Source organism: Chelonia mydas, chromosome 2, assembly GCF_015237465.2.
Source record: "Chelonia mydas isolate rCheMyd1 chromosome 2, rCheMyd1.pri.v2, whole genome shotgun sequence".
Taxonomy (NCBI): Eukaryota; Metazoa; Chordata; order Testudines; family Cheloniidae; genus Chelonia; species Chelonia mydas.
In genome coordinates this window covers 79079081-79097363 of record NC_057850.1, presented here as the reverse complement: position 1 = coordinate 79097363, position 18283 = coordinate 79079081, and the positions used below count along the sequence as shown (strand labels likewise).

The 18283-nt window shown below is 38.5% G+C and overlaps 1 protein-coding gene across 2 annotated transcripts in view; it reads left to right on the top strand.

Moving 5' to 3' along the window:
• TTC39C (tetratricopeptide repeat domain 39C) overlaps positions 1–18283 on the top strand; it is a 62347-nt gene that overhangs the window by 22890 nt on the left and 21174 nt on the right. For both annotated transcript variants that reach the window (XM_037892740.2, XM_043539733.1), the window contains exons 4-6: positions 2384–2498; positions 3499–3853; positions 5166–5334. In XM_037892740.2, coding sequence (XP_037748668.1) covers positions 2384–2498; positions 3499–3853; positions 5166–5334 — 639 coding nt within the window. The remainder of the gene's footprint in view (positions 1–2383; positions 2499–3498; positions 3854–5165; positions 5335–18283) is intronic.

Genomic DNA, 18283 nt, shown 5'->3' with positions numbered 1-18283 from the left:
CATAGCTTCTGCATTGCCAAACGTGGGCAAACGGGAATGCTCGTCTTGCTGACTAGGTGGAAACCCTCCACCAGAGTGACTTACCTGGCCAAGTGGAAAAGGTTTACATGCTGAGCCTCAGAACGGCGTATCTGGGCTGCGCAGGCCTCGCTGCACCTCAGACTCCAAGGTTTGTCCCTGTCATTGATCAAGGTCCACCTGGCCGCTACATCCACTTTCCATCCTTCATTCCAAGGCAGTTCGATCTTCGCTCATGACATGACGGGCCGGTTTTTGAAAGGTCGGGAGTGTCTCTACCCACACGTCCGGGATCCCGTCCCTCCCTGTGACCTGAATCTCGTGCTGTCGAGGCTCATGGGGCCTCCCTTCGAGCCTCTGGCTTCCTGCTCTCTCCTGCTTCTCTCCTGGAAGGTTTCATTCCTGGTTGCGATAATTTCAGCCCACAGGGTGTCCGAAATCAGGGCACTTACTTCAGAACCGCCCTATAAGATCTTCTACAAGGATATGGTCCAGCTGCAACCGCACGCATCATTTCTGCCCAAGATTGTCTCCCAGTTTCATACTGGGCAGGACATATACTTACCCGTCTTCTTTCCAAAGCCTTGTACGTCAGATGAGGAGAGCAGGCTACACACCCTGGATGTCAGGAGGGCCATTCCATAAGTCAATGAAGTTGTTCGTTGTGGTGGCGGACAGAATGAAAGGTTGCCCAGTTTCTGCTCAGAGGATTTCATCCTGGATCATGGCCTGCATCCGTTACTGCTATGAGCTGGGGAAGGAGCATCTGCTAGTGGTGATGACGGCACACTCAAGTAGGGCACAAGCGTCGTCAGCAGCCTTCCTGGCACAGGTACCAATCCAAGAGATCTGTAGGGCCGCTATCTGGTGATCTGTACACATGTTCGCATCTCATTCTGCACTTACCCAGCAAGCTTGAGATGACGCTGGCTTTGGCAGAACAGTGCTGCAAGCTGCAAGACCGTGAACTCCGAGCCTACCTCCATTGACACTGTTTGTGAGTCAGCGAGAATGGAATTGACATGAGCAAGCACTTGAAGAAAAAACAGTTACCTGTCTTTCGTAACTGTTGTTCTTCGAGATGTGTTGCTCATGTCCATTCCATTACCTGCCTTTCTGTCGGAGTTGCCGGTAAGAAGGAACTGAGAGGGCATATGGCCGATAGCGCCTGATATACCGACACATAAGCACAGCACTCAAGTGTGCACCACAGCTGACCCTACGGATACTGCTAAGGCAAAAATCTCCAATGACCACACACAAGAGCGTGCACACCTAGAATGGAATGGACATGAGCAACACCTCTTGAAGACCGACAGTTACAAAAGGAAGGTAACTTTTTTTCAGAGTTGTATAAAATAACTCTTCACATGTCAAGTTGAAAAGTTGAGGGTTATTGTTGCAGAAAAAGGGTGGTTAGCCATGCTCATACAAAGTAAAAGATCTATGTTCTTTAGAGGGTATACTATCTTGCCATCTGGTAATTGGAAAGATTTTCAAGGATGAAGGACTGCCAGGCCCAAGTCTCCTCGTTTAGCACCTAGCCATCGCATTTCTAGTGACTCTGAGAGTAACTGCACTTTTATGTATGCATAAATCAGTAAGTAAAGTATTATGCATGCTTAATACCTCTCTATATTGTAATGTATGTGGAGAGTAACAAAAACTTCCTCTGGTATCTTTTAGAACAAAACATTTGTGTTTAACTGAGAAGTCTCTCAAGGACAAGGATCTTGGTCTTGTTTTTGTTTAATATAAATTTCTTTCCAAAAGCCCATCGACAGCTATGGCACTATAATAAATTAAAGAACACTAAGTAGGGAACTTCTGAATGAAATGAAATTTGGTACTCTCTTTAGATGTGCTTTTCAACACTAAGGAAATCTGACATTGATAATAGAGTACATAATGTTTAAGTGTAATTTTGAATAAATAATATGCTTGAAGTTAATTTAGAAATTCTAAAACTCGTATTTATATACTGTGCATTAATTTGTACAATTTTTCAGACTATTTAAGGTAATACAGTTGAGCACTGTTGCTGGGGGGAAATTTTTTTTTTGGAAATGGCTATACTAAGCCAGGGAAATATTGCTATGTGTGTTGATTATAGACTAATTGAGTTCTAAAAAATATTTTTCCATATAATTTGATACACCCACTATGGATTATTAAAGTTCTCATACGAATATGTTTAACTTGTTGGAAAATCAAGGTTGCCTGTGCACCAACTGTCAAAAGTGAAAGTCAAAATTGAAAGATTTATACAATATAAATTATGTGATTTAATAAATATTGCACAGATTATAGGAGTTTAGTTTGAAATTAAAATCATTTACACCCTGCTTTTGTATATTTCAAACAGGCCGATGGCCGAAAATCTGCACCATCCATGATGGATCGACTACAGAGACAGATAATTGTAGCAGACTGTCAAGTTTACCTGGCTGTGCTTTCTTTTGTAAAACAGGAATTGTCAGGTGTGGTGTGACTATAATAATAATATTCTGTCTTTTTTTTCATAGCATGTAGAGTAGTAACATCCGATCTCTAAAGTGCAAAAATGATTACCCACATTGATAAAGATGGTTGCTTTGTGTGCAAGAGAGACATTCCATTTGAAATGAGGGATTAGATATTTCAGAACTGAATGTGTCTGCAAAATGTGAAGCCATTGTGCCCTAAAAACCTGTATTTGTTCATACAGATTTGGTATGTGAGCATGCACCAATATTATATGCAATTATTCATTTGCATATGGAAATAGAAGGTTTTGCAGGTGAAAGGGTATATTTGTAGGTTCTTTGCCAGTTTTTGCTAGGTTTAAAAGTTGGGTCTCAGTAGTGCAAAAATGAGACATTTAAAATTTTTATTTAGGATTAAAGATACTTATATATTTTTACATAAATATGCATACATATATAGTAGGGCCTTTAAATAATATATATTTGATTTGTATAAATTAGGGCTTGCTACTTTCCATTTGCCAGGCACTGTGTTCATCCTGCTCCACACCATGTGTTGTAAAGTAGCAGAAGCCAGCATTGTTTACTTTGTGTTTATTTCTCTGTTCATCTGCATCATCCTTGTTGTCTGCCTACTACAGGGAGTAGTAACTTTGTACTATAAATTGTTTTTAAGATCTTTGGCTAAAAAGCACTGTATAAACTCGAATTATTATTTTTATTTTATTATTATTAAAGATCTTCTCTAGATTTTACAAATCAAATCAGGTTTTGGATCAAAAATATGTGATAGTATTCTTTTTAAATTTGACGTTTAATTAGATAATTTCCAGGTAACAGAATCTCAATTGCTACAAAATCCTACAGAACTTTTTTGTAGTCATGAAGAGAAATCAGCTTAAATAAAGAGAAATTGCTATATAGTATTTGTCATTCTATGAATGACCATTTATGACTTTTTTAGTTTCTGTATCTGGAATTAAACCCTTGAGATATATTTTCTTTCTGTTGTTAGCATATATAAAAGGTGGGTGGATCCTTCGAAAAGCCTGGAAAATTTACAATAAATGCTACATGGACATTAATACACTTCAGGAAGTATATCAAAAGAAGATAACTCAGGAATCCTTGACTTCTGATGCTGCAAATGATAATCATATTGCTGCAGAAGGTTTAACAGAGGATTCGCTAAACAGACTGAAAGGTGCTGTTAGCTTTGGATATGGACTTTTTCATCTTTGCATATCCATGGTGCCCCCAAACCTGCTCAAAATCATCAACCTGCTGGGTTTTCCTGGAGACCGCCTACAGGGGCTTTCATCACTGATGTATGCAAGTGAAAGTAAGGACATGAAGGCCCCTTTAGCTACGTGAGTAGCTATATTGAAATTCTTTGGTAGATAACTTAGTAGTGAAAGTTAGTGAACTACAAAGAAACAAAAAATAAAATAAAAGCTTGTTGCTTTAAAGGAAACATCAGCAGGTAAAAAATCTTTCAAATTGTTGCTTAACATGCCATTGTTTGTTAAATTAATCATATATTATAATGAAACCTTTTTTTAATACCTGCCTTCAGATTGTGTTGGTGATGTTATTCTCCAAAGCCTTGTATTATATCATAGAATAGTTCCTATGAATAGGGAGAAATTATTGCGCTTAGAACAGTAATTTAAAGGATATCCTAAAAACCAAAGTAAGCTGAAATATTTAATTAGTTTGCTATTTAACACCTTGCACAGGGGAAAATGTTCATGTCATAAAAACTATAAACTTCTACCTACTCATTATATATACTTATTTTAATGTGATTACTTTTTTCTATTTTTATCTAATTCCCATTTGCAGAAGTTTGGGAACACTGGAGCTTTTTACACACAAAAAGGGTACTCAATATATTGGCCTTTTTAGGGGCATCCCTCATATAACAAGATTTCCTGACTCTTTATGCGCATTCTGGTATTTTTTGTGGCTTATCTTTCACCCAGTCTGAATTTACAGTCCTTTATGATGGTCTTTTTACTATTCAGTGCCACAAAGTTCATACCTTGGCTGCTGGGTTTGCCTAGGAACTACAGTGCACCACTGCTATAAGTGTGGAATGCAGTGCTAAATCCTTTCTGCTTGGAGAGAAGGATCAGAGTTCTGATCTGATGATAAGCTTTAATATGCCCTGAAGATTCATTCATTAGTCACTTTCATATAATCTATATTATGGGGAAAATTGAGAATACCATCCCTTCTTTGTGTTTCCTGCACCAATTGGCTCAGGAAACAGGCATGCCTTGATCTCCCCCCACAATAAGTCTGATCTCGGTCATTTATTTGTCAATGCTTTGGAACAGCAGGCTCAGTATCCCTTCCCCCCCCCCCCCCCAATCTTTAATTGTTGTTTGTTTTATGGTATTTTTACGAACGTAATTATTTTAAAAAGTTATCCTGTTCTTAGTTCTAGAGATTTTAAAAACCCTGCTCATCTAATGCTTTAGAAATTGTGAACTTAATTCTACTTTCGTATACTCTGGTGTAATTTTGAAATCAATTTAAGGCAATGAAGGACATTGGCTTAAAGTCAGGGCAAGCAAGAGAAGAATCATGCTCTGCATCTTTTGTCAGTGCCTCTATAATAGAACTCATCTGCTGTAAACAAACAGTAATCATCGTTCTTTTTGTGTATTCTTTCAGATTAGCTTTGCTGTGGTACCACACAGTAGTTCGTCCCTTTTTTGCTTTGGATGGCAGCGATAACAAGGCAGGACTGAAAGAGGCTAAGGAGATTCTTCTGAAAAAAGAAGCTGCTTATCCAAATTCTTCTCTGTTTATGTTCTTTAAGGGAAGAATACAACGATTAGAGGTATTTTTTGCTTTCATTCTCCAGATTATTTTTTCTTTGTTGTATCATAAATGTTGAATATATTACGTTAAAACAATACAGACTTCAATAAATCAGACATGAAGGGGAAATTTTTTTTTTAAAAAATTGCTCTTTTGCACCTTAAAGTCCACAGTCTGAATCAGCCCTATTGTAATTTAGCTCTGGCCAACTGACTTAAATATCAAGATCTGATTCTTGTTCTTTTGCTAGTTGGTTTGCAACACCTTAATAAAAGGAAATGTAGTTATTGCTATAAATCATATTTTCTTGCAGTATTAAAAGGTATTTAAGCTCTGAATTTGTCATATTGAAATCTGAATGTATTGAAAACATGAGTAGAAAACATTGTTTTCCTTTCTGATGTGCTTTGCCTGATTCTGACCTATCCAGTACAGGTAGCCTCTTTCAGTAACTTCCTATAGTTTAGGTAACTTCCTTTGCTGTTTAGACATCAAACCAGGGTATTCTTAATTCCCATAGTGAGGTATGAGCTGAATAGGGTTATTCCCTGAAAACAAGATCCACTAATGCTATCTGTGTTGAAAAGGTATTCTTCAGCTACTGCAGCCATCCCACATTTTGGCTCTGAATCCTGTCCTTTCTGTGTGCCCATACTAGTTTGAGGCAGGCAAGAGAGCTTTAAACACCCTCTCTCATCTGCTGCTGCTTCATCTATCGGTATCCAAATATTCTCAGGGCTGCTATAATAAAAAAAACAGTAGCAGCTAGCTTCTTGCATTGTGTCATCTAGGGATCCTAAATGTTGCTTTTGGGCAAACTACAGCCATTGGGCTGAAATGCTCCATCTCAACGCAACTGATAGGGCTAGTTCTGACCTTAATGCACTCATATCTGCTGTGGTTTGTGGTTGATTCTCATAATAGAGCCTGCTGTTTCTGGGGAGGAAGCATGCATAACAAGAGTTAGACTTTCAGTCTTCCCTTATAAGACAGATCGGATTTATTTGCATCTTGTTTGGTTTTACCTGGAAATACTCCAAGTTTCCAATCTGAGCTGATTTTGTGCTGTCCCAGGCAAACCACCTTTTTAGGCATTATTTTAATGTTGTTTGTGGGTGGAAAAATATTTTAATTGCCTTTTGTTGAATCCTATAGGCATTCCATGTAGTTGAATGTGTTTCAAAGGGTTTTTGAAGATATTCAGGTGGAATAGGTATAGCTATGCAAAATATACACTACAGTAGTTCAAAAAAATGTAGAGTTGGTAATGGTTCATCCCAGAATCTGACCTTGTAATTGGAACTGTTAACATGTCTGTTGATGTAGGAAAAGGAATATAAGCTATAGCTGTATTGTCTCTGTAGGACTAACCAGAATAAAATCAGTAAAAAAAAAAAAAAATCTGTCAATAAAATGAACCTTTATGATCCTGAATATAGACAGGGCGCAGATCTTTTAAGAGGGTTTTTACATAGTCACTTTAAAAGTATTCCTTCATCTGAGCCAGTGAGGAGAAAGCACTTCCACGTCAAGGAAAATTTCATACTAGTGTGAACTTGAAAAAGAAGGCAGAGATTTACTTTATGTATTCTCTTTGCTATTCTTGCACTTACTTGTTTTTATAAGAAGTTTTTCCTTCACAAGCCAGCTTTTTCAGCTATGTCCTGAATGGTATTGTATCCTTGTGACACTGTGTTGCTATGGAAATAGAATACTTTGTTACAAACTCAAATATCAAATGAATAACTGATGTATTTGTTATACATTTAATTAATGATATCACAAATTCAATATTGTGACTTCAGTATGTAATCCAGTAAGAAGAAGACTGAGTTGGGAAGGAGCAAGCCCTTGTTTAAATGTAAATGTTTTTAAGAAACAGCAAGTATGAAAAGAAATGTGATGCAACAGAAGTGTATTGGATTTACATTTGAAGTTGTCAGTGCCTGAAAGGGTATTTCATAAGTAGAGGCCTGTGGAAAGCTTGTAGTGTTTAACTCCTGATGAAACTTCAACAGCTGAACTGAATTTCATTTTATATATAGACAAATCCAACCCTACAAATCTGCCAAGGAATCTTCTGATTTTTAAGGTCATGTTGCGAGACATCTAAACATAAGCCTTGCTTTTTGTCCTAAAGGAAACGTTGCAGTTAGAATTTCATTTATTTTACCAGCAGTGAATATTCAAAATAGCTGGCTGATTACAAAGTAGTTTACATGTTCCAAGGATTCAAAATAGCTTGTATATATCTAAAGCCAATAGTTCTAATAGTGGTTGATAGACAAATAGAATTTGTAGTCCTGTGAGTGGCAACATGCAGCACTGGGTTTTTTATATTCTTTGGGCCTGTACATGCTCAGTGTGTATGTTGTGTAATTTCAATTGATGGCATGGACAAATGCATACTGTACTGCATGTGGGTGTTAATCGTGAAGGTATAAAAAGCAAGCAGTCCAGTCTGGCCATGTAAACCTTGAACTGAAACCAGCCATCCAAACAAGAGACAGATGGATATGCCAGACTGGACACTCAGAAAGAGGATCACTGTGGAGAGGTAAATTTGAGAGTTTCATGCACTGATATGCAATGATAGTTGAAGCCATGCAAATGGAGGATGTCCCCAGGGATAAGATTCATAGATTCCAAGGCCAGAAAGGATCGTTATGATCATGTAGTTTGATCTCCTGTATAACACAGACCATAACATGTCCCCAAAATATTTCTTAGAGCTAATATTTTGGAAAAACATCCAATACTGATTTAAAAATTGTCAGTGATGGAGAATCTACCACAACGTTTGGTAAACTGTTTCAATGGTTAATTACTCATACCATTAAAAATGTATGCCTTATTTCCAGTCTGAATTTTTCTAGTTTCATCATCCAGCCATTGGATTGTGTTATATCTTTCTCTGCTAGATTCAAGATCCCATTATTAAATATTTGATGCCCAGATAGATACTTACAGAGTGTAGTCAAGTCGCTCCTTAACCTTCTCTTCATTAAGCTAGATAGACTCAGAGTTCAGTTGCTGTAAGGCATCGGTTCTCAAACTTTTTGTATTGACAACCCCTTTCACACAGCAAGCCTCTGAGTGGGGAACCCTTATAAATTAAAAACACATTTTTTATATTTAACGCTATTTTTAAATGCTAAGTTTATAACCCTATTTAAAATGAACTTACCTTTTTTCACTGATTTTAAATTAAGACTATAAAACACTTTTATTGAATTGTTAAAAGCAGAATTCTTTTTTTTATATAGTTACTGTTTAATTCTGGGGGTGGTAAAGAAACATAGTCAATGTCACTTTTCATATCAGATCTAGTGCCCCATTGCCCCCCTTACTTCTGCGCTGCTGCTGGCGGTGGCGCTGTCTTCCGAGCTGGGCGGCTCTGAAATCTGTTCCGCCAGCAGCAGCACAGAAGTAAGGGGGGCAATGGGGCACTATTAAGTCTGCTGTGAAAAGTGATATCTGTATGTTTGTTAATATCACTTTTCACAGCAGGCTTACAAGCCTTTGCTAGTAAGTCTGCTGTGAAAAGTGATATTAACAAATATCACTTTCACATCAGACTTAGTGCCTCATTGCCACCCTTACTTCTGTGCTGCTGCTGGCAATGGTGCTGCTTTCAGAGCCACCCAGCTCTAAAGGCAGCTCCAGCAGAAGTGCAGAAGTAATGGTGGCAATGGGACACTAAATCTGCTGTGAAAAGTGATATTGATACAGTTTCTTTATGTGTCCTTCCCCCACATAGAGCCCCTGGCACACCACAAGTCTAGCCCACCTCAGCCACCTCACCAGGAAGAGGCTGGTGCTGCCCCTGTCTCATGACCCCCACATAATAACCTTGCAACCCCTCAAGGGGTCACATATCCCAGTTTGAGAACCCCTGCTGTAAGGCATGTTTTCTAATCCTTTAATCATTCTTGTAGAGGATTCAGAGAAGAGCCACAATTTTTCAGCATTCTTCTTGAATTGTGAGCACCAGAACTAGACACTGTTCCAGCCCAGTCGCATCAGTACCAAATACATAGGTAAAATAACCTCTCTTTTACTATCCAAGATTCTCATGTTTATGCATCCCAGAATCGCATTAGCTCTTTTGGCCACAGCATCACATTGTGTGATCATGTTCAGCTGATCATCCACCATGACCCCCAAATCTTTTTCAGAGTCACTGCTTCCTAGGATAGAGTACCCCGTCCTATACGTATGGCCTACGTTCTTTGTTCCTAGATGTATACATTTGCATTTAGCTGCATTAAAACACATAGTTTGCTTGCACCCAGTTTACCAAGAGATCCAGATTGCTCTGAATCCGTGACCTGTACTCTTCTTTATTTACCTTCCCCCAATTTTTGTGTCATCTGCAAACTTTATCAGTGGTTTTATATTTTCTTTCACATCATTGATGATAATGTTAAATAGCGTCGGGCCAAGAACCAATCCCTATGGGACCCCACTGGAAACATATCCGCTTGATGACTATTCCCTGTTTTACATTTTGAGACCTGCCAGTTTTTAATCCATTTAATGTTTGCCATGTTAGTTGTATATTGTTTTAATTTATTAATCAAAAAGTGTGGCACTAAGTCAAACGTGTTACAAAAGACTTAAGTATATTAATCAATATTATTACCTTTATCAACCAAACTTGTAATTTCATCAAGATGTAGAAAAAAAGAAGAGGGGTCTAAGGACAAAACTTGTGTCAGGTGGATAAACAGGGGGAGATGGGAGGAGGAAGGACTGCCAAGTCTGAGAGGAGGAAAATCAAGAAAGGACAGGGTATCAAGGGAGAGTTTACCACTGTGTTATGAAGTTTTGAAACTTTATACTCTGAAAAGCATATATAGAGTAGCATGGGAGGTTGGTCTCTGAGAGTAGTTTTCTGTGAAACAGCCTTGTAGTAGGATTTATACATGTGGATATAATGAGCTGATCCTCCCACTTTCTCAAAATCACTCGTTTGAGGGATAAAGTCTTGAATGTCTTCTAGATATGTTGAAATTAATGAATTTTGGCTGCAAGTGAAAGGGAAGGATGACACAGGAAAGTTGGAATGGAAGTGAGACAGGAGGTTCAAGTCTACATTGGTAGGATGATCAGATATCTCACCTTTTCAGGAATGTTGTATGTTCCATGCATGTCTAATGGTGATATTGTCTGATATGTTTGCCAAATTTGCAAGCATACCTTTGTAAATTGTCTGTCTGTTTCCATCTTTGTAGTATTGTCCGCTAAAACTAATTGAGAAGGAGTATTGTACACAACTTTAAGCCATTAGTGCAAAATGAGAACATTTCAGGTACACTAGTGCAGTGGTTCCCAAACTGTGGGGTACATCCTCCTAGGGGGAGGTATGGAGGAATATTTGGGGGGGCACATGGGGAACAGGGAGGGAGTGCCATCCAGCTCTGCCCCAACCCAGCCTCAGTCTCGCTCTGGCCCTGCCGCAGCTCCTCTCCACCCCCTGCTCCAGCCCCAGCTCAGCTCTGCCCTCATTCCCTCGCTGCCCCCAACCCACCTCTAGTCCCAGCTTCTCCCCCATCCCCAGCTCTGCCCTCAGCCCAAGCTCTGCACTGAACCATCTGTGCAGTAATGGAGGGGGGGTGTGTGTATGGACAGATTTTATTACTGGTAATGGGGAGGTGTGACCAGAAAAGTTTGGGCACCACTGTATTTAGCATATCTGAAGAATATTTAAATAGTTAATGTAATTATTTCTAATATCAAGCTACCTGAAAATCAGCATTTTTGGCTGTGCCTTGGAGCCTTTCTCATTACTGGAGACCAGTAGCTAAGTAGATAGAAATATATTCCCAGACAAAACTTGTTTAAGGTAACTCTGCTGATAAATATCCATTTATTTGTAACAATATTATTTAATTGTTACACTAGTGTCCAGGGCCAGTAACTGAAAATAGATGGGGATAATGGTATCAGGTAAATGGACAAAGTTAAGGTGGTAGTCAATCCTTAACTAAGGTTCATCAGCCTTTCTGCTGTTGGTGTTTCTCTCCTATTTCTTTTACTCACTCACCAGCACTTTGTTTCCCTAGATAGAGGGGGATGAATGTCCACACACTGAAATATCTAAAAGCAACAGATTAATACCATCAAGTAAGATAAACCAAAAAGAATGAACATCTGACAAAGTCCTAATTTGTGTAAGCCCTTTAGTCCCTCCACACCAGCCAGTGGGCGGAGCTCGGCTGATTACATTTTTATAGCACCGTCGATTTCAATAAAGCTATGACAACATAAACCAGCTGAGAATCTGCTCCCAGGTTTCTAGTGACTCTGTTAGTAAACAAACAAACCCTTAACTGTATGTTTCTGTCAGACCATAAGTGAGAGTATTCACAACTCTTGTATTTCATTTAGCTTTTAGCCATCAAGACAACATCCTGTCAGGAGAATAAGCTTCTTGCACTAAAACATTCATATTTGCAACTAATTTTAAAAGGCAATCCATCCCTAGGACACTGTGGAATTAAAAAAAAAAATTACTTGAAAGTTGATATTGTGTTAGTATAGCTCTGAGTGAAAAAATATAGAGCTCACAGGCAAAATTTAACAGTAAGCATTAGAGTTTAACTAACCCTTTATTTTAAGTATGATTGGTTTATGTCCCAGATGAAAACTTTCCCCAAAATACTGTACTACCAAGTTTGGTTAGATGTTGATAGATGTTTGACTGCGTGTGTGTGTGCCCCCTGTGATAGCTGGCACGGCAGATCTCGAGCAAACCGCCCAATGACCACAAGATCCATTAAGGGGACAAAGGCACCCGGCCAGGTTTATTGTTGACAAAGTACAGTACTCTGCACACTCTACCAGACCACTAATACATGTATGCCCATAACAGTGGACCAGCTCAGTGAACAGTGGGACTTTCCATAGCTGGCAGGCTTCCGTAACTGCTAGTTTGGCCCCTTTAAAGCTGACAAAACTGGTTGACAATGAAGGGAGATTGGCTCACTGTGAAGGGAGAATACTAGCATTGGGCCAAGCTAGCTGGCATTGGAGAGGTTCAGTACAATGCTGTGGAGTAAATTTACCATATTTGGTAAATCTTGGCTTCAGTATAAATAAAAATTTCATGCAGATAGTTGAGATTTTAGAAGTACTAAGTCAAAAACATTAAACGTAAGGTTCTCTCAATAGTTTTAATTGGCACTACATATATGTAATGGGGCTATTGATTGTTATACTGTTGTGTAATCTTTCATGCTAATGTACACGTGCCAAGGGGCTGAGTGACTGACTGCTGTTGTGAGCGTCATAACTTGAGATGTTCACACTCTATGGTCAGCACATCTAAACTTTAATGTTGCATTAGCTTGTTTTTAGTCATTTACAGTTCCATTGGTTTATTTTTTAAACCAATAAATAAAGATTCAGAAGTGCATTTATTTTAAGGAATAACCTTAAGCAGAAATCAATACCCCAGAGTCTTAAAGAAGGGTATTGAAGCATCATTGCAAGATCTGGAGATATTGGGAACTTTAGTTGTGTCAAGGAATGTCTTAAAGACAAGTCCACTGGGCCTCATGCACAGAGGAAGTTTATCAAGATCTTAAAGGCCCTTAGAGTCCTACAAACATTTGAGGATGTATCGTACAGCTTCAGACTTTGAAAGAAATAGAGCTGCATTTATTTCTATGTTCAGTGCTCCACAGGCAGGCACATTTTAGTATAAATTTAGAGAAACCACGTAATCAGCTTAAATCATTGCACAGCATGTGGTGTTCTGCAAATACAACCTTTCTATTTGCAAATCAAATTATCTTCAGATATGTAAAAGAGGACTGAGTCCTTTGTTTGTTTTTGTTTTAACACAGCTGTCCAAAAATGTTCAGAACAAAATTTTACAAATTTCTCAAATTTGACTTTTGGGATGCAGATGAAGCTTCTTATGCTTCTTCTAAAGCTTTTTCTGAAGATTGTAAGATCTTGAAAATATAGATTTACTTTGGAAGTTTCTGCCTAACCACAACTGAAACTGGTATGATTCTATAATGTTAGAACTGTGTTGCCAGTTGTTTTAAAATATATTATTGAAGTGTGTAAGTAGATGAAAGGTATATTACATAAGTAACTTTACTATACAGAGATGCACAGGGTCCTTGATGACATCTTGGTAACCTGAAGAGCAAACAAAACATACTATAACTCACTCATGCAGTTTCACTGGACAATTAATTATACTGTCATAAAAAAAATTGTCTTCACTTTCTCCAGGGCATATTCTCTCATCACACCAACAAACATTCTGTACAAGAAAATTATATAATTTAGGCTGTGCATGTTTACACTATTACATTATAATTGTGGTTTACTCCCATAGGGAGTTACTATATGTCTCTGCAGCAAACGTACTTTACAATGAAATAGTTCCTTAGCAACTAAAATGGTATTCCCAGAGGTGACAAAGGAGCAAATTAAACAAAACCACCCCACCCCATGCCAAATCCATGAAAAGCAATTAACAACCATCTTTTCATTTGGTGTCATGAGATACATAAAATTAGTAAGGATTTCCTGGAAGCTTTATATTATCCTTGTTTGTTGGCTGCTTTTACTCATTCACGGATCCCTTTCACTCCTCTGCTTACTGTCAACACTGACTAGTGGAAATACATATCAAGCTTTTTAGAAGATCTTATCATGTATGTGTGAATAAAAATACATTGTATGGTTGCATGGAGTATGTATGTGAGTCTGTCAGAGATAGAGGTGCTGGGTCATGCTGATTTTGAAGTGTTGAGAGGTGTGCCCCTCAGTGAAATGGTGAGATTATAAAAAATCTTTGTCAAAATATGAATCAGCCCAACTAAGGAACTTCATTCGGGACTGATTTTGCATAAGATCTTGTCTGTGTACAAACTTACACTAGTTTAGTTAAACCGTAGCAAACCTCTGCGTGGTCACTCTTAAACTGGTTTAGAAATGACTTTTATCAATTTGATGTAGGCCAATTCAAAACTAATGAGTTGAATTGATAAGTCATTTCTAAACTGATTTGAGAGTGTCCACAAAAGAGAGACAATTCTTGCACTGTTAGAGAAAGGTATGAGAGACATATTCAATAAAAAAGTTTAGGAAATTGAGGAAGTGGATTGTGGAGAACTTCACTTTAAAATACAAACAGGGTGAAATCTTGGCCCCATTGAAGTCTATGGGTCTAGGAATTTCACCCAGATTATACAAAACTCTTATTATGCGTATGCAGGAAATGACTGTTGCAGGGTAGCTTTTCTTTTAAAGCTGTCTTCTAGTAATTCTAAACTGAAATATTCTTCTTGAGAAATAAGTCAGCTTTTAGTAATTTTTAGGAGAGGTGTGGAGAGAGCATGTAGTTTAGATTACCTCACTGGGTCAATTTTTACTTTCACTAAATAATAGGAACCTTTTATTTAAATGTGTGTATAGAACTTTAATCTTCCTTTTACTTAAATATTTTATGATTTTTCCCAATGCACACTTCATAGAATCATAGAATATCAAGGTCAGAAGGGACCTCAGGAGGTCATCTAGTCCAGCCCCTGCTCAAAGCAGGACCAATCCCCCAACTTTTGCCCCAGATCCCTAAATGGCCCCCGCAAGGATTGAACTCACAACCCTGGGTTTAGCAAGCCAATGCTCAAACCACTGAGCTATCCCTCCCCCCCCCCCGGAAAAGTAGATAAATCATTCAGCATGTTGAAACCTAACAAAAGGTTTATTTCTTTAAAATGAACTTATTTTAAAAGTAATATTTATTAAATGTATTTATTTTAGAAGAAATTTAATGTTATAGTTTGATCCAAAGGGTTTCATTTTTTTAATGAAATTTTTAAAACATTAATATTTATTATAGTGTAGGTAAACAATCAATCAATTATGCTTTCTTGATATGTATAAAATGAAAGCAAAGAAGGAAGAGTAAGAGAAAAATGAATACTATATTGAGATGGAAAAGAAAGTAAAAGAGACAGAATGAAAAAGGGGAGAAGGATGCCAATGGAGGGTCTAGTAGCCAGTGAGATCAGGATCTTAAAATTAAATCAGACTCTAAAGGAAGTTTTACAGTTGTCCACATGGACTACCCTAAAATAGTTTGCTGATAAGCCAGAAATTATATCTGACTTTTGCATTACCTTAGTAACAGGAGAGTTGGAGGATGTAAGCCATCAATTTCTTCAAAATTAAAACTTACATTTATAAAACATTTTTTTCTAGCTCTTAATATTATGAAGATACATTTCCCAAATATGAACAGATACATGATTGTCTTCCTGAGTCTGCAGACACACAGATCCAGTGCAGTTGCTGCCCATAATTTTCTCTAAGAGCACAGTGAAATTAACAAGGCCTTTGATCAGCTTAACTATTTGTCCATCAGAACCCTGTGGACAGCAGTGAACCTGACAAGAATCTTGTTAATTTCATTCTGCTGTAATTTAAGAAAATTATGAACCATAGCATAAAAAGGTACTGTGATTGCATTTAAATAGACATTGAAGCCAATTGTGTCAGTGTAAATGTGTTAACCATTCAATAGCTGAGAGAAGGACATTGTGCAAGTCCCTGCGGGGACCAGGCAGCCTTTGTCAATGGATGCAGTCTGCAAATATATGATCTACATCTTCTAACTGGCCACAGCAGCAAAGGGGAGAGTCAGAAAGGTCCCATTTACAGTCATTTGCAGCTTGGGTGACCAGATGTCCTGATATTAGGGGCTTTGTCTTATATATGCAACTATTCTCCTCCCTCCCCCCCAAAAAAGTGTCCCAATTTTTTACATTTGCAATCTGGCCACCCTGTTTGTAGCACATCTGATCACTCTACATCTGAAGTGATTGAACTTTTCCTGCAGATGGCATGGAAAGTCAAAAACAGGTGGCTGGACTGTTGAATCTGTCACAAGATAGGCATTGGCTATGTTTGAAGCTTGTTCTTGCCACTTAGTATGCCATCTGGAGGTGACATTTAAAACCCCTAAAGGAATTCTCCAAATGGGGTACCTTGAGCTAATAATTTGGTGGCTTGGTGGATTAGAAGCATCTCTAAACAGTATAAATGGGCATGTCTTGCACCGTAAGGGACAGATTCTGCAAGGTGATTTGTTGCCTGATGTCAGAAGGGACAGTATTGCACAGGACCAATATCCAAGTCAGGCTGGTTGGTCTCATAGAACCAGTTGTTATATGCATAGTTTAATTCAACTGAGCGTCCACTAGTCCTGTGTCAGAGAAATCGGGGGGCAATACTCTGCTACAGAATAGAACAAGGTAAGCCCAGAGCTGCTTAGTGTTTAAGCATTGGCTCCCCAGATTGAACCAGCTAGTTCACTGATCAGGTTGTTGTCTTTATTTTCAGCAAGGTCTTGGTAATGTGTTCCTTGAATGTCAAGTTGGGGTCCAGTGTAACATCTAAATACACAGACTTTGGATCATGGTCCAGCCTGTGGTCATTTAGGAAGATGTTGTGCTGTTTTCAGAGTAGCAGCCATGTTAGTCTGTATTCGCAAAAAGAAAAGGGGTACTAGTAGCACCTTAGAGGCTAACCAATTTATTTGAGCATAAGCTTTCGTGAGCTACAGCATCCGATGAAGTGAGCTGTAGCTCACGAAAGCTTATGCTCAAATAAATTGGTTAGTCTCTAAGGTGCCACTAGTACTTTCTTGTTGTGCTGTTTGTTGGCCTTGAAGTGGTTTAAATGGAAATATCTGGAAGCTGCTTTTTAGCATTTGGTTTAAGTTTCCATCGTTTATAACTGTGGGCCATCTCTCTCTGCATCTGCATTCAGCACTTCTAAGTGACAGAAATCCTGGTTTTGTACTGCCAGAGAGATGTTGTCCGCATAGATAAAACACCTGGCAGTGGTGTAGGGGATGTCATTTGTGAAGAGGTTCAAATGTGTTGGTGATAGAACTAAACCCTGAGGTAAACCATTTTTTTAAGACCTCCAGGAACTGGGGTATATTATTTTTTGTCCAAGTGAAACTTGGAACTGGTGGTCTTTCAGGAACAGTTCCACAGCTATGACAATGCACCACAATGGGACCAATGACTGTTTGTATAACAGGCCTGTATGTTGGATCATGTCATGACCAGCAAGATCTAGAAATACTGCATGTCTTCTGCTTGGTTTTGAAGCCCTTCTCAGTGTAGAGTATTGAGTGCCAGCACTTGATCTCACCATAGTACCTGTGGTCTGAAATCTGCCTGATCTGCACATAGGATACCATCAGTGTGGGAGGCAGTTCTTTGCAGGACCTTTCAAGTAATTAGTGTACACAACTTAACAAAGTACTAGAATTATTCATGAGGAAGATAAGGAAAAATGTGCATCTCCTTTCTAGCTACTAAAAGAGGGCAGGATGAGGGACTGCACATTGATCAGACATCTACTAGTTTTAGGTTGTTACTAAGTGTCAAGGTTCCTCCCCCACTCTGAACTCTAGGGTACAGATGTGGGGACCTGCATGAAAACCTCCTAAGCTTACTTTTACCAGCTTAGATTAAAACTTCCCCAAGGTACAAATTAATTTTATCCTTTGTCCTTGGAATATCCACTGCCACCACCAAACTCTAACTGGGTTTACTGGGAAACGTAGTTTGGACACGTCTTCCCCCCAAAATCCTCCCAACCCTTGCACCCCACTTCCTGGGAAAGGTTTGGTAAAAATCCTCACCAATTTGCATAGGTGACCACAGACCCAAACCCTTGGATCTGAGAACAATGAAAAAGCATTCAGTTTTCTTACAAGAAGACTTTTAATAGAAATAGAAGTAAACAGAAGTAAAGGAATCACCTCTGTAAAATCAGGATGGTAGATACCTTACAGGGTAATTAGATTCAAAACACAGAGAATCCCTCTAGGCAAAACCTTAAGTTACAAAAAAGACACACAGACAGAAATAGTCATTCTATTCAGCACAGTTCTTTTCTCAGCCATTTAAAGAAATCAT